The sequence below is a fragment of the Struthio camelus genome, chromosome 15, assembly GCF_040807025.1.
Source record: "Struthio camelus isolate bStrCam1 chromosome 15, bStrCam1.hap1, whole genome shotgun sequence".
Classification (NCBI taxonomy): Eukaryota; Metazoa; Chordata; class Aves; order Struthioniformes; family Struthionidae; genus Struthio; species Struthio camelus.
In genome coordinates this window covers 2,031,957-2,053,248 of record NC_090956.1, presented here as the reverse complement: position 1 = coordinate 2,053,248, position 21,292 = coordinate 2,031,957, and the positions used below count along the sequence as shown (strand labels likewise).

General features: G+C 64.2%; 1 protein-coding gene across 1 annotated transcript in view; it reads left to right on the top strand.

Moving 5' to 3' along the window:
- The first annotated feature begins 413 nt into the window (after positions 1–413).
- The window catches only part of NHERF2 (NHERF family PDZ scaffold protein 2), a 33,477-nt gene continuing 12,598 nt past the window's right edge, over positions 414–21,292 (top strand). The window contains exons 1-3 of the mRNA XM_068908200.1: positions 414–720; positions 3,781–4,038; positions 19,887–20,063. Coding sequence (XP_068764301.1) covers positions 511–720; positions 3,781–4,038; positions 19,887–20,063 — 645 coding nt within the window. The 5' untranslated portion in view covers positions 414–510. The remainder of the gene's footprint in view (positions 721–3,780; positions 4,039–19,886; positions 20,064–21,292) is intronic.

Sequence of the window (21,292 nt, the reverse complement as noted above, 5' to 3'; positions counted from 1 at the left end):
TCGCCCGGCCCCGCCCCCGTCTCCGCCCTCAGCCCCGCCCCCGCCCCTCCGCGGCGCTCCCGGCTCCGCGGGGCAGCGCGCAGCGTGGCCGCGCCTCGCTCCCTCCCCTTAGCCCCGCCTTGGCACTTAGCCCCGCCCCCGTCCCTTAGCCTTCCGCCCCCATACCTGCCTTTAGCCCCGCCCCATCCCGTTGCCCCGCCCCCTCCCCGCCCCGGCGCTGCGCTCCCGGCTCCGCGGGGCAGCGCGCAGCGTGGCCGCGCCTCGCCCCCAGCCCTGAGCCCCGCCCCCGAGGTTTAGTCCCGCCCCCGGGTCTTAGCCCCGCCCCCACTCTTAGCCCCGCCCCCTGGCCTTAGCCCCGCCCCGGGCTGGGGGCGGGGCAGCGCGCAGCAGGGCCGCCCCCAGCCGCGCCCACCGCCCCGCGCCCGCCGCCGCCGCCGCCGCCGCCGCCGCCGCCGCACATAAAAGGGCCGCGCGGCCGCCGCCGCCGCCCGCTCCGCTCCGCGCCCGGCCATGGCCAAGGACCAGCTGAAGCCGCGGCTGTGCCACATGCTGAAGGGGGAGAGCGGCTACGGCTTCCACCTGCACGGCGAGAAGGGCAAGAGCGGGCAGTTCATCCGCAAGGTGGAGCCGGGCTCGCCGGCCGAGGCGGCGGGGCTGCGCGCCGGCGACCGCGTCGTCGCCGTCAACGGGCTCAACGTGGAGCAGGAGACGCACCACCAGGTGGGGAGCGGACCCGGACCCGGACCGCGGCGGCGCGGGCCCCGTTAAGTTAGTTAACATCCTGCTCCCGGGCCGGAGCTGCTGCCGCAGCATCCCCGGGACGGCCGGGGGCGAGCGTGGCCAAGGCCGGGCTGGGGGAGCTGCTGGGGCCTCTCTTCCTCCTCCTCCTCCTGGCCTCGAGCAAGCGCTGCTCCTGCAGACACCCCCGGAGCTGCCCCGGGATGGACCCTGGAGTGGGCAAGGCCTTGCTGCTCTGGTGCAGCTGTTTTGGGCTGAAGCTGATGATATTTGCATCTTTGCTCTGCCTTTTTTTGTTTTGCTTTTTTTTTTTTTCCAAAGCAGAATGTGTTTTCTGGGTGTTTGGCTCTTGTCCCAGAGGCCTGCTGGGCAGCAGGGCTGTGCGCCTCTGGAGCGGCCCTTGCCTGAGGGCTTGGTCCCCAGGGGCTCCAGAGGTGCCATTGGTCCTTGTCATCCTGCTGGAGGAGCAGTGCCGGACGGGGGTGCCTGTCCCTCGGCTCGGAGGAGCGCGGGCCTCCTGCTGCAGCCCCTCGGCCGCGCGGGGCCGTGCTTTGGCAGCGACGGGGCTGATGTGCTCTCGGCAGAGGTGGAGGTTGCAGATAAGCCCAACCCTTCCTGGGTCTGAGTATCTCCACCACTGTGGGGTGTGCGCGGTGCTGATAGGGTTGGGGGGAAGCCCTCGGTCCACCCCGGGAGCCGTTGCACGGATGGGCGAGTTGCACGCTGCTGGCTCGCTCTGTGCGAGAGCGAGCGACGGAGCGGCGCCTGGTGAAGCCGCCTCACCAGGCAGCTGGTGTTTGGCAAGGGTGGAAAGACGCCGGCCGGCTCAGTTACGCTGGTGCCGCTGGTGCAGTCTGGGGTGACAGTCTGTGCGGATGGAGGTGCGGGAACGGTGCTGCCGGGAGCAGAGCTGGGCTCGAGGATGCTGGCGCCGCTCCTGCTGCACCTGGTTTGGAGCGACTTGTGGCTGGTGTGCCCGCACTGCTCCGTGCCCCGCTCAGCGGCAGCTCACCCACCAGGCCTTGGCCAGCGCTTGCCTGGTCCCTCTCTTCCAGGGTTTGCTGCCATGAGGCAGCAGTGGGTTGGAAAGCGTTTGGGGACCCGTGGGTGCCTCCCTGCCCTGGTGCCGATGCACCGTCTGCTGGCAGAGCAGTTCGTGCCGTGCCAGGCTGGAGCACTAGCAACTGAGCTGGGGGTCTCCAAGCAGGAGAGCGCTTTGCTTCATGCCGTGGCTTTGCACGGCGTTACCCAGCGCTCAGCTTCCCCATAGTGGGGTCAATGCAGGGACAGCATCCGAAATCCCTGACCCTTGAGTTCCCATGCTGGCAGTGGGTCAGCTGCTCCCTCCAGGAGCTGGCGTGGTCTGTGTGACCCTGTTCTCAGCTGGTGACTTTGCCGCATGAGCGCCTGGAGGACCCAGCTGCATGGTTTGGGGGCAGAGCGGGAGGGACGCAGTGGCGCAGCACCCAGCTGCCTTTCTCCTGCGTGCACCCCCGAGGCGCTGCCTGGTGGCACCTCTCCTGCCGCCCCGTGCCTGCTCCCTCGCAGGAGAAATGGCCTCGCAATGGTGTTGCCTGGCCCTTGTCGGCAGCGTAGGCGGCTGCTGCTGTGTGCAAACGGAGCTGAAAAGGAGCAGATGGATTTTCTGGGCTTCGGTGGAATAGCATCTCGTCAGGTCGGTTATGGATGGGAGCCCTGGGCAAGCTGCCGTCCGGTACGGTGCAGGGAGATGGTTTTCGGCATTCAGTGCAGTCGTTTATTCAGGACAAGCAGCCTTGTCTGCGGCCTATAAATCTCGCCTTGGTTTTTTCATTTGCAGATACGGAGTCTGTTGACCTTGAACGGAGCATGCAGGGGAGTAAATAACTGCTAACTAATTGCACATTAGGCTCGTTTGTCACTTCTAACCTTGGCGATGGTAACGTGTCTGGCTGGCGTGACCTAGATCAGAGCAGGAGCCCTGTAAGGAAACGCAGCCCAGCTTTGTGGGGTGTCCTGGGCCACCCGGAGCGCCGTGGCTCCGGGGTCCGCTTGCTGGGGCGGATGCGCGCGCCACAAGCTGTGATGCTGGCAGGAAGGGGGTTGTGTTTCGTCTGGGATCCGCGGCAGGCTCTGCCTGTCGAGGAAGGTCGGACAGCCCCTGCGTGGGGCGGCTGATGCCGGGATCCCCCCGTGGGTGAGCGGGAGGGGAGTGAGTGCCATGCAGGGGCCAGCATCTGTCCCCCCAGCCACCTCTCCTCCTCCTCCTCTGCAGGATGAAGGCTCCTGCAGGAGGAAGGTGCTGTTCAGCCTGTTGGAGCCTCTCCACCGAGGCTGCTGGCAGGGAGTCGTGGCAGCGGTTTCGCTGGCCTTTGCCCTGCTCCTATGTATGTCCTTAACCTGCCCCATTCCCATTGCCCTGGCTCAGCCCCATGGTTTTGCCTCCCAGCCCTTCTGGGGCTGTTGCCCCTCGTGCGCGGGGCGAGCCGGGGCAGGGAGCGACTCGCAGGGTGGGAAAGCTCTCGCTTCCCTGTGCGTGAACCGCAGGCTCGCCCCTTCCCGCCGCGCTGGGCTGACACCGCGAGCCCCTTTCAGAGCATCTGCCAGCTACAAAAACCATAGAAAACGGAGGCTGTGCGTGGACAATGGTCCCCATTCAGCCGAGCCGGGAGCTGGGGAGTAGCAAGGACGGGCCCAGCTCCTGCTCCCAGCCCTGTCGCTGGCTTTGCTTTCCCTAATCTCTGTTCTCCTGTAGCACAAAACCAGGGTGAATGTGCAGATCAGGTTATTTCTTCCATAAATCAGCCTGGGCGAGGGAGTGCATCGGTACATCAGCTCGGTGGGGGATGCCGAAGGGCGACGCAGATGCTGCAGGGGCACCCGGTGCTCTGCCCTACCCCAGTGCAGCAGGGGAGCCCCGAATATAGGAACGTGGGGGGCGCGGGGCAAAGCGTGCTCAGCGAGACGCTGCAGAAGCTGTCCCTCCGGGGAGGTGGGCGCCCTCGGGTCCTGCCGCGGCGAGGAGCCCTGGGGTTTCTGCTCAGCTCTTCTCCTCCTTTCCAGGTCGTGCAGCGCATCAAGGCTGTGGAGACGGAGACCCGCTTGCTCGTGGTGGACAAGGAGACGGATGAGTACCTGTGCAGCCTGCGGCTGACGTGCACGGAGGAGATGGTGCACGGCGGCATCCTGCTCGGCTCCGGCGTGTCGCCCACCAAGTTGCTCAGCAGCGACAACGGCGAGGTCTGGAAGCCGCAGCTGGAGCTGAGCGGGGGCAGCCTGCCGCGGCACTCGCACAGCTTCTCCTCGCACGGCAGCAAGAAGGTAAGGGGCGAGCGGGCCGGGCACGGCATGGTGCGGAGCAAGGCCCCCGGGACACGTCCAGCGGTGCCTCCGCTGCGGCTCTGCGCTGCTGGGGCTGTGCTGGGCCCTGGGAAGCGCCTCCCTCCTGCACCCTCCCCGTGTGCTGCTCAATTCCTGTCGGAAAAAACCCTTCTGTACATGCCTGTGAGCTTTGGAGACCCTGTTGCTCCCCCTGAAGCAGGGGGGAGCTGTCCTGCACGCTGCTGGGGAGTTCTCAGCCCCGGAGACCAGCGCCCCGTGCGTCCCCGGCCCCTGGCTGAGCTCTGCGTCCCAGCCCTCGCTCGGCCCTCGGGGACAGGCTGTGCCGCCTGGGGACTGCAGTGAAGCTGGGATTTATGAATGAGCTTGTTTCCCTCCTATTTTCAGGAGGGAAGGAACATCTGGGGCAAACGTGTTCTCAGCTTTTTGCTTAAATAGGGAGGAAATTAGCTCTTTTTCAAGTGGCCTGGGTCTCGACTGTGACTCTGCAGTAAGTGCCTTTTATTAGTAAACTCCTTTCCAAAAAGGAAAGAATTCGAGGTGGAAAATGTCCAGTTTCCATGGCTTGCTTGTTGCTGGGGCTGGGCTCACGGAGACAGCACAGACTTGCACTCTGGAGATAGGCAAGCGATTTCTGTCCAAGCGCTGCCCTCGCTCGGGGTGTGAGCGTGGCAGGAGCATGTCGCGCGGCCGCGCTGACTGCTCCCTCGCCCTCCTGCAGCCTGCTCTCCCCTCCTGGCACCCAGCTGAGCTGCGGAGGGGTAAATCCCGCAGCCCTTGGCTGCATGCGGATTGCATGCAGGCGATCTGCCCCGGGGCTCTGCGGCGAGCGGGGCCTTGGCGTTGGGGCAGAGCTGTGCACGCTCGCGCGCCCTGTGCACGCTGCTAGCGGGGCTGGAGGCTTCGCTTTCTTGCAGTGCTTTACTGTTCCCAAGTTCTGCTTTTACAGCAAGCAAGCGGCTGTCCCCAGTTACTCCAGCAGCCGGGGGCTGGTGCAGACAGGCTTCCTGGGGGTTGCTCTGCGCTGCTGGTTGGTGCCCCCAGCCCAGCAGTAGCCCCGTGCGCCTGATGCTCGGGGCAGCAAGCACAGCTGCGGGGCAAGCCGGCACGTGTCTCCTTCACCCCCACCTCCCTCCAGCGAGCGGGTGGCTCAGCGCTTTCTCCTTTGTCTTCTGACAACTTCCAGGAGACTTAGAGGGGCTGAATTTACCTGCTTGGCTTCTCCCTCCCCCTAGATCGGGTTGCAGCTAGATGCTGGGCTCGGGCGTCACTGTGGGGCTGCTGGGAGGATGTGGGTGGGAAACTCGGAGAAGCTTCGTTTCCTTTGGACCCCACACAGAATAATGGCTAAAGCAATTCCCTGCACTGCGATAAGATTTAAGATGCTGATACGGGACGGGAGAGGGAGGGCTCTTGCTTCCAGTGCTTCCCTCCGGAGAGCTCTTCGGCATCTTGCAGGGCTGCAGCTGTCCTGGGAGGGACCCAGCTTTCCCGGGGTGGCGGAGGCAGTGTTGCCGGGGGCACTTTTGGCACGTTTGAAGCCGTGTGAGGGTCGGCGTGATGCTGATGCCCAGCACCCTTCCTCTGGAGGTCAGTGCGGCAGGTGGGATCGCCAGCCCGAAGGCCTGGGACGGGTCGCTGGCGAAGGAGGAGGCAGCGGTGCGGGCGGCCGGGCACGGCGGGGGACTGCTTCCCAGGACAGGGATTTCCTATCCCGCCTGTTTCTTTTGCTGGGTGAAATCCAGCAGTTTGTACTGACGGGAAGTCAGGCGAGGGGAACGGGCTGGTCCCTTCCGGCCATCGGGTTTCGGCTCCTCCAAGGAGCGGGTGGGCTTGGGAGAGCCGGGCCGGGCTGGGGCGCGAGGCCGGGGAACGCCGTCGGCCGCCGCGGTCGCCTGCCGGGGCTCGGCCCGGCCCCAGCGCTGCCGCCGGGCTCCCTCCGGCCCGGGACTGGGGCCGGCAGCAGCCGGTACCGGCCGAACATCGCGTGTTTTTGCGTGGCTTTGCTGGAGGCGTTTGGTGAACGGGGAGAAGACGGGGCAGCTCCGTTTCCCCTTGCAAGCGTGGTGGCTCGGACCTGCCGCGGCCGGAGCATCGGTCTGGGCAAGGGCTGCAGCTTCCTCCGTCCCAGGCTGGGTTATTCAGCGCAGCCTGAAGCAACAAAGTGAAACAAAAACAAGGGAAATTTGGGCTGGACTTGAGTAACCTGCTGAGCCGGCGTCGGCGAGGCAGCCGCCATCGCCCAGCGGAGACGCGCGGGGGCTGCGGCAGGAGACGGCGGTGGGCTGAGCCGGCTCCGGGCTCAGCCTTGCCCTCTGTTCAGGTTTTGGCAGGGGGCTCGCCGAGGCTCGGGCTGTCGCCGGCGCTGCGCGTGGGGAGGGCAAGGCTGGGGCCGCGCGCCCCGTTCCCGCGGGGTCCTGGCGGTGCTGGACGCCCGCCCGCGGGTCTTTGATGCGCAAGCCCGGCGCCAGGCACAGCCCGTCCCCGTCCCAGGGCAGCTCCGGAGGCCAGCGGTGCCGGGGGCACGTGCTGTTTCTGCGTGCTTTGGCCTCGGGTCGTGTTTGGAGGCGGGAGCCGGGGGAACGGCCAAGGGGGCACAACTCTCCCAAGGGGACGTTTCGACTGCCAGCCCAAGGCCGGGAGTCTGGACCCTCTGCGTCGGCTCTCCCCGGCCCAGGCACCCTGGATCAATGACTCGAGGCCAGGTTTTTGGGGGTTTGTTTTGAAAGCTGCTTCAGATGCTTGGCTGCGTCTTCCAAGTACCTAAATGCTCTTTTTAAAAACAAAAAACAACTCAAAATTGCAAATCTCTGCAGTTTCCCCTGCTATCGCATGGTTGATCAGGGTGACCTGTCCCGCAGGGGAGCAGGATGCGGCTCGGCGCTGGGGCCGCTGGATGCCGCAGGCTCGAGCGCGGGGTGGATAGCTGGGAGCTGGTTTGGGTATGTGTATTGGGCACCAGGCGTTGCGACTGCTCTTATGGCAAAGGTGCCTTTGGGCAGCAGGAGGCGTTACCGAAACGCCCGGGCGTGCGGTGCGACGCGTTGCCGAGCCGGCCGGGAGCTGCGCGTCGCAGCGTGGCTCTCGCCTGGGCCCCCTCGGGGTGTTTGCCGCTCGCACCGGAGCGGGGAGCCCCGCGGGGCGCTTGCTTCCCGCGCCTGGTAAGGGGTGCAGCACCTCTGCCGGCCCGGCCGAGCGGCTCCCGTCCCCGTCCCCGCTGGGTGCAGACTCTGCGCACCACCCTAGCAGCGCCCTTGGGCAGATGCTCCTCTGTTGGGACTTGCAACCTCAATTGTTCTGCCCAGGTGTGTTTGTAGGGGAAACAAGAACAACAGTAAAGCCATTGAGGAGGGTTCGGGGTGATGCAATTCCTCGCCTGTCTCTGCCGCTCGGGTCACGTTAAGCAGTGCCTCTCAGGAGCAGGGGGTGCGAAGGTACCCAAGGAAGGGCCTGATCGCATCCTCTTGCGATTAAACGGGCTTCAGATCAACTTCAGCTTTTGCTGGCTAAAAGCGGGATAGCAAGGAAGCACCGAGCGGGGCTCTTCCCGGCAGGCCGTGCAGCTGGGGGTCGGGCTCCCTGGCCCTCTCTACCCCTTGGCTTCCCCGCCGAGGCCGGCTCGGCTGACCCTCCGGCGGCTGCGGAGCCCCGTCCCTCCGCGCGCGGCCCCTCGGTGACGCCACGTCGGCCGGGTGCCTGCTCCCGCGACCAGATGCCTCGCTGCTTCCAAACGTTGCTTTTTCCTGACTGGCGTTTATCATCTTTCGGAAACAAAACCTTGTGGTGTTAAGTAACTGTTGGATTTTAGCAGCAGGAATTTTAATGCAGAGGAATTAGCAGCTGGTTGTTAATCAGCCCCTGCTTGGCAGCACGGGAGCATTGGCAGCGGCGCTGCGCTCTCCCTGGTCTTGGGCGCTCTTGGCTCTTCGCGTCTTTGCCCCCTCGCTGCTGCGCCCCAGACCAGCCCCAGAGCCGGCGGCAGCTCCGTTACCCGCCGGCTTCGTGGGAAGCTGGTTTCTGCGTTGCTCTCGGGTGGGATCTGGACCTTCACTGCGGCTCCCAGCAGGAGATGGTCTCCGTGGGGCGCTCGCTGCTGTGGGCAGTCAGGGAAGGTTGTCCTTGCGCCACTGGTGCTGGAAATCCTGGGAAAGCTCTGCCCTGGCTTTGGAGGGACGGCGTCGCCCTTAGCTTGCAGGTCTTGCCAGAAGGAGGAAAACGAAAGCGAGCCGCTGAAAGCGGCTCCCAAAGCTGCTGGCGTCCCCAGCCCAAGGATGTCCCCTTCCTCCAGCTCGCGCGCCTCCCTGGCTGCACCCATGTGCCTCTGTGCCACCCCATCTCTGCTGGTCCTCGGGGAGCCCTCGGCCGGGGGGTTTGGGCCAGCTCTTGCGGCAGCCGACGTGAAGCCTCGTGCGTGCCGTGGTCCCTTCCGTGCTGGAGAGGAGTCAACGTACCTGGGGGTGAACGCGGTGTTTCCTCTTGGAGAACCGCGGCTTTGCAGCTCCCCGTGCACCGGGGCATCGATCGGGGCCCGCAGGTGCAGGGCCAGTGCTGATATCGAGGCAGTAAATATTTACACTTTTGTTTGGGTCGGGAATAAGAACTTAATTTCTGTTGCAAATAAAACTCCGCATTGCAACATCCTGTGCCGCCAGCTTTCTGCCTGAACGCTGGAGGAGGAGTAACTCGGGACAGATGTTTCCAGAGGACTTTGCCAACTCAGTTGAGGCCCAAAATTTAGGGCTTGTAGAATAACCACAAAGATGTAATAAAACTGAACATGAGCAGAAATGTCTGCAGTAATTATGTGATTAAAAAACTTTAAATAAGTGCATGGTTCAAATTAAAACACTTCCCTGTGCTGTCTTGCCCTCCTCGGGCCCTGGTTGCAGGGGGAGCTGCAGGGAGGGTGTGATTAGAGGGCTGCAAAGCTGCTCTGCGCTATGGATGGAGAAGGCTCCTCTGCGCCGGCAGCGCGGGACGTGGGTTAGGGCTTGGAAAAAACCTTCAGCGATATGTGCGAGGAGCCTTGGCCACGTCCCTCTCGTGTTCCTGGCTATTCCTGTAGCAGCTATTTTTGTGGATGCTGCACAGTAGTCGCAGTTTTTCTGCTGCTTTGGTTTCCTTGAGGTTGCAGCTTAATCGCAGCCTTGGCGTTGAGCAGGGGAGGGAGCCCGGGGGCGGGAATACGGCCCGTTCTTGCCGTGCTTTCTCTGTCCTGCCCTTCTCTGCGCTGCGCTCCTGACGGCCTCGGTGCTGGAGGAGCCATCGGCCCCGCGCGGGGGATGCCGGTGCCCGCCCAGCCTTGGGGGACGTGGCTGCCTGGCCAAAACCATGCACCCTGCATGCATTAAAACCAAAACTTTGCCATCTCCTCCCGAGAGCGCGCGCTCGCTCTCTGCCGTGTCCGGCTGCGGGGAGCGAGGCGGGAGCCCAGCTTCCCGCCTGGCAGCCTGGGCTCGAACGGAGAGGAGGGAAATGCCTGGGAGAAGGGGGGCAGGCAGGGCGGCGGGCTGCCCGGCCGCCCTGGAGAGGCACGCGGGGAGGGAAGAGCCTGCGGTTACTGCCGGAGCTCGGCTCGCGCCCCGCGGAGCCTCCTGCAAAGCCAGGTTTGGGTTGGAGATTAGCGCTTTAATCTCGTCCGAGCAGCGGGAGGAGACCGGCCCTTCGGCTCGGGAGCAAAGCGGCTCCTTGCAGGCGTCGCGAGCGGGTCCCGCGGAGCAGCCCGGCCCGGGGCTGTTCCCGAGCCGGCCGGGTGGCAGGAAGCTCCTCCCGAGGCGCGGAGCATCCACCCCGCAGCGGAAACTTCCGCTCCGGCGGTATTTTTAGTGCAACACAAAGCAGCTGGAAGGGAGCTGGAGGTAGGAGGGTGATAGGCGTCGGGAGGAGCTGCACACCGGACCCGGAGGCGAGCGCCCGCCGGGTGGCTGCACGGGGATGCGCTCGGGGACCGGGATGCAGGGATGCATCCCGCCGCTCGGGGCGGCCTCCCCGCGCCGCGCAGCGCCCTCCGTCCCGTTGGCCGACGGGTGCCACTGGGTGCGGGGCTGCTGGGCTCGAGCAATGGCGCGGGAAAAAATTTCCCTCAAAATGATGTATAAAGGAAAAAAGAAAGAAATGGAGCCGCTGAAGCTGCCGCTTGCCCCGGCGCAGCCAGAGCCCGGGGCCGGCTGCTCGCGGGGATGTGCTGGCGCAGCTTGCTTTAATAAGGGCCCTGCTTGCACGCTGGCTTCTCGCCAGCCATTTAATGGTTCTCTTCAATATTAAATGGTTTCAAATAAATTAAAAATCTTTCTGGCAGAAGCTGAGCCTTCCGCACGTACCCTGGCAGCGGCACAAAGCCGCCGCCGCGGCTGCGCGCTGCCCGGCCTCTGCCCCGGGGGGCCATGGCTCCCGGCGAGGCGGCTGGCGGCGGCCCGGCCTCGCTCGGGAGCGCTGGTACCCGGCGGCCTCGGAAACCTCGGGGTGGAACGGGTCTTGTCTTTGTTTGATTTCTTTCCTTTTTTCTTTTTTTTTTAAATTTTTTTAAAACTCACTTTGCAGGGCGCCGGGAACGGAGGCACGCGGAGCGATGCGCCCGGTACCTCCGCCGAGCTTGTAGCGCGTGTTCCCACGGGCGGGTGGGTGCACACGAGCGATTTCCCAGGCAGATTTTAAAGAGCTTTTTTTTTTTTTTTTTGTTAAATGCATAAGGCGCTATTCCTTTGTGGATCGCCGGGGGCTCGGGGCCCGAGCTCGGGTTGCAGCAGCCGCGTTTGGCTTCCTGACGTTGGCGCCGACTCCCGTACGGCGATTTTACGGGCTGCCTGTGGCCTCGGCGGCCGCCGGGCTGCGATACAAGAGAGGGGGACAATCGGACTCTCGAGGAGCGAAGGGTTTCTTCGCGTCCACGGGTCTTTCTCAATAAGCAGAATTAAAAAGCAAGTTGGGGACGCAAGTTGGCTCCCGTCGCGCGGAGCCGGGATCCTGACACCCTCGCGCTTCGAAAACGCCTGTTTTGCTGCGGGGCGTTTCGGTGAAGGGGCCCCGGGTCAAGCCAGGCTGCGGGTGGGTGCAGGACGCGCGCGGCCCCCCAGCCCGCTTCCTGCAGCGCGCCGGGCGGCCCGGCCAAGGTGAGGAGCGGGAGTAAAACTCTTGCACTTTGCCGGTTGAACGCAGCGGAGCCCGTTCCGGGGGGCCAGGGCGTCCCGCTCCCCCTCGCCCTGCTCCGGGGGCCCTGCCGCTCCGCGTGCAGCGTCCCCAAACGCCCCTTTCCCACGCTTGGTGCAAACCCTGCCCCTCGCCGCCGCGGCAGGGTGCAAGCCTGGAACAACCGGCTTCCCGCCGGTGACCTGGGGTTAGCAGCGGCGGCTGACGGGGCCAGCGGGAACAGGCGAGCTGGTGGTCGCTCCAAGCTGCAAAAAGCTGAGGAGCCCAAAGGGCGGGTTTGTCCCGCATGGTCAGCGGCTTCGCGGCGCCAGCGAGGGGCTTGGCTTTTGTCAGACGCCGGGTGCGCAGCCTGGGCTGCCCTGCTGCACGGGAGCGGGGCACGGCACGGCACGGTGCAGCATGGCTCAGCTCAGCTCGGCACAGCATGGCATGGTGCAGCATGGCATGGCACGGCACGGCTCAGCACGGCTTGGCTCGGTGTGGCACAGCACAGCATGGCATAGTGCAGCACGGCTCGGCATGGCATGGCATGGTGCAGGACGGCTTGGCACGGCACAGCTCAGCACGGCTCGGCTCAGCATGGCATGGTGCAGCACGGCTCGGCTCAGCACAGCATGGCATGGTGCAGGACGGCTTGGCACGGCATAGCTCAGCACGGCTCGGCTCAGCATGGCATGGTGCAGCACGGCTCGGCACGGCTCGGCTCAGCACAGCATGGCATGGTGCAGGACGGCTTGGCACGGCACAGCTCAGCACGGCTCAGCTCAGCATGGCATGGTGCAGCACGGCTCGGCACGGGACAGCATGGCATGGTGCAGCATGGCTCAGCATGGCACAGCTCAGCACGGCTCGGCTCGGCACGGCATGGTGCAGCACGGCTCGGCACGGCATGGTGCAGCACAGCTCAGCATGGCACAGCTCAGCATTGGTCGGCTCGGCTCGGCACGGCATGGTGCAGCACGGGATGGTGCGGCTCGGCACAGCGTGGTGCAGCACAGCTCAGCATGGCACAGCTCAGCATTGGTCGGCTCGGCTCGGCACGGCACGGTGCAGCATGGGATGGTGCGGCTCGGCACAGTGTGGTGCAGCACGGCTCGGCTCAGCACAGCACAGCACAGCTCAGCTCTCCCCAGGGCGCCGAGCGCTCGGCACAGCCGCTCCGGGATGTCTCTTGTTCTCCTCAAACCTGCAGCCGGCGCCTCCGGCCGGGACCCCTCCGCAGCAGCACCGCGAAGTCGGGAGGCTTCGTTCCCAGCCTCTCGCCCCACGGCGCTTCCCCCCCGTGCCCTGGGCAGCCCGCGGTTGGGCGCGGGGAGGACGCTCGCCCCGTTTCCGGAGGCTCGAGCTGCGAGCTGACTTTGCGCCGCTGCCCTGCGCAGCGAGACCGAAGCTCCCGGCTCCTTCCCGCTCCTGCCCCGCGGCCGGTTCCCTTGGCAGCGCGCTGGAAAAGCTGCCTCGTGCCGAGCAAACGGGCGCGCGCGGCGTTTTCGTGGCGCGTCTCTCTGCTCGGCCGGCTGCTGCTCTGCGCCGAGCCGCGGTCCCCTGCCCCGGGGCTGAGCAGCGCGCGCGCCTGGCTGAACCCGCTCGTGCGCCAAAATAGAGGGGGAAAGGGAAAAAAAAAGGTTCTCACAGAGAAGTTCCCCAGCTGCCGGAGACCGAAACCTCAGCACGCGGCTGCAGCGGGGGCAGGAGGGATGGAGCCGGCAGCGGTCGCGCTGGCGGGCGGCGGTACCCCGCCGGGGCGTCCGGCAGAGCACAGACAGCCGAGCCTGGGCAAAATTCGCGGGCTGTTTCAGGGATGCTGGGGGCAGCAGTGCTGTAGCTGTTACAGAAAACAGTGCAAAACCCCAATGCGCTTTGCTCTTAAAAAAAAAAAAAAAAAAACAACTTTTTTTGGGTGGTTCTAGCACTTGAACGCAGCTGGAGCAATTTCAATAATTGGAGCAATGTGAATAACGGCAGCAGTTTGAATCAGCTGCCAAGCCCCAGACCCTCGCGCTCCGGTTCGGCAGCCCGCGCCGGCGCTGAGCCGAGGCAGGGTCCGAGCTCACTCCTTCCCAAGGAGGAGGAAGCAGCCCAGAGGAGACGGTGAGGGAGCGGAGCCGCGGCCCTGCGGCGCCGGAGAGGTTTTGGGCGGCGGACTGGAGCGGGCAGAGCCGGCCTCATCCGGAAATCCCGCTGCCGGGTCTCCCTGGGCCGCAAGCACCGCGGACGGGGCGCGAGATTCGCGGCCAGAGCCTGCGCCCGCCCGCGGCGTGGTGTCGGGGATGCTCGGCGTCCGCCCGGCAAAGCTGCCGCGGTCCTGGCCGCGGGGTGCCGGGTGTCCCAGGACGGGGTCGGGACGGATCCCAGCATCTATCGGCATCGTGCCGCTGGCTGTAGGTGGTTGAAGGCTGCTGGCAATGCGTGGAGGAGCCTCGGAGGTGCCCTGGAGCGGCTTTCCCGCGCCCGGCGCTGCTCCGGGGGCGACGTGCTGCGCTAGCCCCCTTCCCGGTGCCCTCCGGACGGGAAAGCTCGAGCCTCTCCGGGGCGAAGGGGACCGCAGCCCAGCCCCGCGCCGGATCCCTGGCCCCGGCGCGAACGGAGGCGGCGATCCCGCTCCGGCCGCGGCGGGAACCCGGCTCCGCCGGCTCTCGCGGCGATGAGCATCTGCTTAACGTTAAGCGCATCCTTAAATCCGAACGGAGGCGGCTGCCTTTGAGCTTGCAGCCCAGTTGCAGGAAGATAACGGCGATTAAAGTCCGCCGGCGGCTCGGCTCGGCTCCTCGCGTAACTCTTCCCGCCGAGGGAGCGTGCCCGGGGGCAGGAGAGCCCTTCTCGGCGGCGGTCGGCGCGCGGGCCGGGCCGTCGCGTCCCGCGGGGCGCTGAACGGCTCCCTGCCCCTAATTAGCAATCAGAATTCGTTAACTTTGGCCTTTTCCGCCTGGCGGGAAGCGGGGCTGGGGGATGCTCCCGGAGCGAGTCCGGGGCCCGTCTCCGCCGCGGGAGCAGGCGCTGGCCGGGCCGGGGAGCCGCGCGCCGGCGGAGAGGAAACGCCGCGGGAGCTGGCTTAAACGAAAGTATGTGAACAACGTCAATTAGCCAGGAACGCTCCTGCCTGCGTTTTCTCCAGCTCTGCCCAGGCGGAGGCGGACAAGCTTGACGTGCCGCCGGGCAGCGCCGCCCCGCACGGCAGCGATCAGGCCCGGTTTAAGCCGTGCAAAGTGAGGGGCAGAGCCGGCCTGGCTGCGCCGGGAAGGGGTCCGTCCCGGAGCCCGGCCGGGGTGCCGGGCAGCGCGGTGCGGGCGTCCTTGGGGAGCGCCAGGAGCGAGCGGCTGCCTCACGTCGGCCCCTTTCCCGGCTCGGAGCTGCTCCCGGCCCGGCTGGTGGCCTCCTCCTCTCGGGAAGGAGGCGGCTGCGAGCGGGGACCCCGAGCAGCCCCGTTTCGGAGCCTCGCGCGGGGGCCGGCTCACCGCGGCGGCGGCGGTGCTCGGCGCGATCCGTCAGCTTTGGGGTGCCGTTCCCGCTCTGCCGAGCGACTCGGCCGCAGGGCAGAAGCGCCAAGGGGAATTTACGCTGCGGGAGACGGAGAAGGCGGAAGCGCCAGCGGCTCGGGCGGCGCTCCGGCCATCAGGTCCTGTTTGCACGGAGCCCGACACCTGCTAATTGAGTGCATGGAAACCCCTCGTTAATCCGAGCTGGTGACGTTTCTGATGCTGGCTCCGTGGTGGAAGGTACCTAAAACGCCCGGTGGTACAAAACGGGAGCGAACGGTCACGCCGTGAGTCCTGCTCGCTGCAGCCAGCCCCGCGAACGTGGCCCGCGACCTGAGCAAAGGGCCCCCAAAGGAGCCCAGCAGCGCCCGGAGAGACCCTGGATCCAGGCGCAGCGTCGGGCCGCGAATAGTCAAAATCAAACGTCTCTTCAAATAACGAGACGTGGAAAATACAGTACAAATCACCTGCCGTGATTTGCTAGCTGGTTTTTTGTGAGCCTGCAGGGAGCGTGTTTTCCCGCTTGTCACCACTGCCGTGCAGGGTAACCGGGCGGTTTTTAAGGGAACTGGAAGTCCTGCAGCATCAGGGATGCTCCGGGAGCCGGAAGCCTTACCAGAAAAGGGCTCCCTGAGCAGGTGCTGCAGGAGGTGCGCTGAGATGGAGAGAGCTGGCAGCACCCAACCAGACGGTTTTGGTTCTTTTGGTTGAAAGCGTTTCGTTGTTATTTAACGCCTTGCTTGTGCTTTTTAAAATGAACCGGCTGAAATGGTGTTTCCTAAGCCTTTTTCCTTCTCAAATGGCGGCGTGCAGTAGCCGCAGCGCTGGTGCGGCGCCGCAGCGTATCGCCCCGGCGGGGCTGGTCGCCGCGCGGGCACCAACCTCCCTGCTGGCGGAAACGCGCAGGCTTGTGTTTGCGCTCTGCCTCCGGGCTGTTTGCGTTCCCCCCTTTCCTGCTGCACGTTTCCCGTATCTGGATTTCAAGAGACGGGTCTGACATTTGTTTTTAAAGGGTTTTTGGATGTTCGCATGTATGGAAAGTCCCCGAATCTGAACTTCTTATGTGACAACACGTGTCTGCGTGCATGCACGCGTGTATGCGCACACCGGTGCGTGCGTGTCACCGCATGAGTGCTTGGGAGCGGAATATGACGTGCCATTGCTTTTTTATTCCAACTTAGGAAAGTGGTGGCCGGGGGTAGTATCTAGGTACCTGGAAGCAATAAATGGATTGCTTTACTGCCTGCAAATAGACAAAACCACAATTACTTGTTGTTGCATTTCTAGTACGTGTGAATTTGACTCGTGCGAACAGGCTCCTCCGCTCTTGGCGGGTGCCGGGGGCAGCGAGGCCGCCTTTGGGCGCTGCCGCAGCGCCGAGCCGCGAGACAAAACCGAAGCGTGGTTTCTGCAGAGGTTTTTCTTCGCGCGAGGGTAACTCTGTCCTGCGCCTTTGGGGAGGCCGGATAACGTGCCGCGGCCCTAGGGAGCGCTTCGGGGAGGCTCCTGTGCTTTCTCAAAGGCGCAGCTGCCCCGGGAGCTAAGGAAGCCCCTTCCCGGCGCCGGGAAGCGCTGGCGCGGGCGGTAAAGCGAGCGAGAGGCGCAGCGGCTCCCTGTCGGCCCAGCGCCTGAGTGCAAAGCGCTAAGCGCGCGCTCGAGCCTGGCTGAAGCGAGGGGGACTTAAGTACTGGCTTAATTCTGAAGAGGGGCTGCGCAGAGCCGCGGCCTGCGGCCCCTCTCCTCCGGCGGCTGAGGAGCGCGTTAGCGGTTAGCTGCAAAAGCCCGGCGAGAGCCCTGCGCCGGGCTCCGTAGCGGTTTTGCCCTGGGATTTCTGCACGTTGTTCAGAGCGGATGCCGTGGCCAAGCGGGAACGTTTTGTTTGCTTGGGGTTGTTGTTGTTGTTGTTGTTTTTTAATTCTGAATTCTTTTGAGTTAAAGACCTTGAATTCAAGATTTTGCGGTGGAAGCGGAGTCCCGGGTAGGACACTCCGGCAGTCGCTACCCCATGGCCAAAGCCCCCCTGCAGAAGTCTTCTGCTGCCGAATTTATTGAATAAGTTGGTTTTCCTGCAAATCCCAAGGCCAGGCGATGCCAAGCGGGAGGAACCGGCCCCGGGCGTAGGGGCGCTCAGCACCGCGGCCTCCCCGGCGCCGGCTCCTGCCCTGCGGGGTCGCGCGTTCCCGGCGGCGTTTGCAGGTTGTTTTCTCCGTGCTTTCAGCCTGCTGCTGCAGCTCTGACCCTCTGAAAATGCAGTGAGAGGGAAAGGATTTGAAAAGAGGGGTAATCTGTAAATCTGAACGGATGATGCAAGACAGGCTGCTTTTGGCTCAGGCAGCGCAACCCTTTTCCTAGTTGCGCAGAGCCCTGGGCACCCTTTAAGGTCACTCAGAAACCTCTGAGCTCTGATACTGTTCAATCACTTGAATCATTTCCTGTTTTCTGCAGTTTTTGGAGAGCGCTGTAAGGCGAGCTGGAAATGTTTGCGGAGAGGGTGAACCGACTGCTCCGGGGCCATGGGAAAAGTAGCGGCTCGCTAAATCCGTGGAGGCGGCGGCTGCTGCGAGCGCAGACCGGCCGCGTGCGAGGGGCTGTCGCGGAGCGGGTTCGCCCCGCCGGCCTCCGGCAGCCCTCGACGGCTCGTCTTAAATCCCGGCTGCAGCCCCCTCCTTTTGCTCTTTTTCTTTTTTTTAACCGCGTTGCAAAGTTGCTCTCCGTCAAGGTTTCGTTCCAGTCTGCAGCTGGTTTGCAGCCAGGCGAGCCCCCTCGCCCACCCGCCCCGGGCGCTCCTCGGTAAGCGCTTTTTGCAGAATTTGGCGCTCTGGCCCTGAGGAGCCGGCACGGCCCACGCGTTTCTCCCGCGCTGGAGCCGGGACATCCCGGGCCGCTCTCTGCCCTGGCATCCCGCAAGGGCGCCGCTTTGATTCATCTCGCTTCCCCCCGTTTCTTCCCGGATGAGTTATCCGAGCCGTTTCGCGGGCAGGGTTCCCGCCGGTGGGTGTCCCGGGAGGCCGGGGCAGGTGCCCCCCGCTTGTCCGGGGGGGGCTCGAAGCGGAGAGACACGGTGCTGAGCAAACAAGGAGTAGTCCACCTCCGTCGGCAGTCGCTGCGAAGACGGCGTCCGTCCGTCCGTCCGTCCGTCCGTCCCGGGGGGCGAGGGCAGCCCCGGCTGGCGGCGCGGGGAGCCGCGGGAGGCGGCTCGCTGCCGTGTTTCCTGCTGGCATTAGTTGGGTTTGCGCCGTGCCATGCCGGACGGTTTCGGCAAGCGCAGCGCCCGGGGCCGTGGCGGTCTCTGAGACCCTTGGGGCCTGAACGTGGGCGAAGCGCGGGAAGGCAGCCGGGCGGAGGGTCCCGCGCTGGATGCCCGGAGCTGCTCTCCGAGGGCGGCTGCTCCTCCGACCGGGTCCAGGCCTCTTCCCGACGCTCCTTGGGAAAACACCCTCTCTAGGGGGATAAAGGAGCCGGGGCGAGACCCCGAAAGGGAATTAGCTGCCCGCGGAGCCGACCTCGGCGCCCTTCCCGCCGCCGCGCCTGAGGATGCTCCGGGAGCGATTCAAAGGGGGGGACGCGAGCTGGCAGCGCGCGTCGGGTTGCGAGGAGAGCGGGGAAGGTACTGTGCTCCTTTTAATGCTACGTGCGATGATTGGGCAGTCAGTAAATTGCACGAGGGAGGCAGTAACTACAAGCAGGCTGATGTTATTAACGCTAAGTTTTTAAAATAAGTCTGCGAGTTTTGATTACCTGCGAAGTTCAGACGAACAGCGTGACTGAGCAACTTGAACACTTAGTTAATGGTGTTATGAAAGTCAAAAAAAATCTCAAAGCCTTGAAGAGATAGTGTTGTTCGTATTGCGCATCGGTATTTTGAAATTATTTAAACGTAACTTGAGAAATTAATGTTGCGGCTTCGTGTGTTGAACTGGGAGAGGGAGGCAAAGCCTAGAATTCCTAATTCAGGAGTTTTTCAGTGATTGCATGAAATGCTACGTACATAATACAGATGTCTTTCCCTTTGATCTCGTCTTGACTGTGATGATAGATGCAGTCAATTACCCCGAGAGGCGGTGGAGTCTCCTTCGCTGGAGATATTCAAAACCCGCCTGGACGCGGTCCTGGGAAATACGCTCTAGAGGAGCCTGCTGGAGCAGGGGGGTTGGACTAGATGGTCTCCAGAGGTCCCTGCCATCCTCAGCCATCCTGTGATCCTGCGAAAGGGCCGGGGGGCTCGCGGAGAAGGGGCAGCGGGGGGAAGCCCGTCCCGGGGGCACGCGAGCCCCCGCGGAAAGGCCGGCACCTAAACGCCGTGCGTTTTGCACCGCTCCGCGCCGGGTAAAACCCGCCGGCCGGTGCGGTTCCCGCGCCGCCGGGCCGTGTCCCCGCGTCTCCGCGAGCCTTTCGGCCGAGGCGGGCGCCTCCGGGAGACTTCCGCTGGGGCTTTTGGTTGGAAAAGAGAGGCGGAAAGAGAGTTGGCGGCAGACGTGATTTGAGGAAGAAGAGGAGGAAAATCTGGAGCCCGCGAAGCGGGGGGGGGCGGGAGCGGCGTGTCTTTTAACGAAAATTTAGGACTCGGCCGCGGGGATTGATTGTTTGCCTGAAACCACAGGCGAAAAAAAGGCACGGAAAGCGGCTCGGCGAAACGCCGGGACGGGGTTGACCATCCCCTGGGCCCTTCGAGAGCCTTTCGGTGGGGAGGGACCGAGAGGAGGAAGAGAATTATAACTGCGTGCGATGCTGATGTCAGTGGGATCAAGGGCACGGCGCTGCCTTAAATAAATAACTAAGGTTAATACATTGTCTCGGTAAGCCGGTGTCCTTTGCACGGGCGCTCGGCTTGGTTTCCTCTCGGCCGGGGGTGGTCTTGGTGGGGCTCGGCGAGCTCGGCTCCCGACGGGAGGGCTGAGCGCGCGGCCCGGCTTGTGGGCGTACTTTATCTGGGCGGCTTGCGATGAAGGAAATGCATTTTCTTTCTTTTTTTTTTTTTTTTTCTTTTTGATTTCTCTGGAATGGGTTTGGACAATTGGTTTTCTAAAATAGACTCAATGAGAGGAAATCCATTTGTTAACCTGCCCTGCGTAGCTGGAACGGGAGGACGGTGTGCAGATACGTAGTTTCCTTGTTAACTTCGCTTCTGATTGCATGTGCTTTCAAACACAGTGCAACCTGCGAGTAAAAAAAAAATAACGTCTTTTTTTTCCCCTTCTCTTTTTTAATCAGGATTTAAATGGACAAAAAGAGCTGTGTCCACGTCTCTGCCACCTCAAGAAAGGCCCCAATGGCTACGGCTTCAACCTGCACAGTGAGAAATCCAGACCGGGGCAATTCATCCGCTCGGTGGACCCAGATTCGCCGGCCTCTAAAGCAGGACTGCGGCCCCAGGACAGGCTCGTGGAGGTAGCGGCGTGGGGGGTCTCCAGGTCGTTCCCCGGTGGTCTGGGGGGTTTTCTCAGCACGTTCTGCATAGGGATCCCTAAACCCTTGGCAGCGTGAGGGCACGAGCTCCCTTTCGCGAGGGGGGAGATGGAGAGCGGAAGTGACGCAACTCTGCCAGGCACCCAGGAGGTCTCAGACCTTCTCGGTCAGCCCCGCTGCGGGGTCCTGCGTAAGACAGCAGCACACCTTCCTCTGCTAGAAGCAGCGAAGGGGCGCGCGCAGGGCGCAGGTGAGGAGAGGGCGTTCAGCGGGGATACGTGGCGCAGAGAGGTGTCTGGGTAGGGTCGAGCGCCTAATCTCCGTGTGGGTCCGGCCCCGGGTGCTGATGGAGCCCTAAGGCCGGTGTTGGCGCGCCGGGAAGCGGCTTTGCAGTCCTTCAGTGGCGCTTCCCCTATCGCTGAGCGGGCCGCTCAGCGCTCCCCGCTGAATTAATTGCAGCTGATTAAAAGCAGGCGCTTGTGCGCGCTGAAATCTAAACGGCGACGTTGGCTCTGGCAAGGCGCGGAGGAGGAGCGGAGCAGGCTGACGGCCCTGCGGAGAGGCTGGGCTGCGCGCGGCCCCTGCTCCCGTCAGGCTCGGGCCGCGTCGGGGAGGCGGTGGCAGCGGCGGCCAGATGCGTGGACCTCCGTTCGGGTCGGGTACGTGACGGGCGCCCGTCTGCCCTCCGGCACTGCTGCAGCCCGGAGCTCGGAGGGGAGTGAGCCCCGTGCTCGGCGGCATTTGCCTGACATCGCTCGCTGCGCTGATGCTGAGCTGCGTAGAGGTGTTTTTACCCGGCTTAGTGAGAGGGGCAGAGGGGCAAACGGCGCCGGCGCCAACCCCGGGGAGGAGGAAGGGAGCTTGCCTGTCTCGAGCGGGGCGCGCCGGGCAGCCGCTCGTGCAGCGGCGCGGTGCGGCCCGGCCCGGCCGACGTGCTGCGGGCAGGGCAGGCGCCTGGAAACGGCGGGCGAGAGCTCTGCAGAGAAGAGTTTTCAAAACGTGAAACTGTGGATTGTGAAAGACGGGGGGGGGGACCTGCTCTTGGAAACAATTTCCCGTTTGCTTAGCGCTGAACAACAGAAAATTCGGGACGTGGCTGGGAATTGCGCTGCCTTTTGCTTCTCCGTCGCTCGCCGTTTCTAGCGAGCGGCAAGGTTCCCCGTTCGGAGCTGCGCGTGCCTCGGGCAGGGTCTGAGCGACGCGCCGGCGAA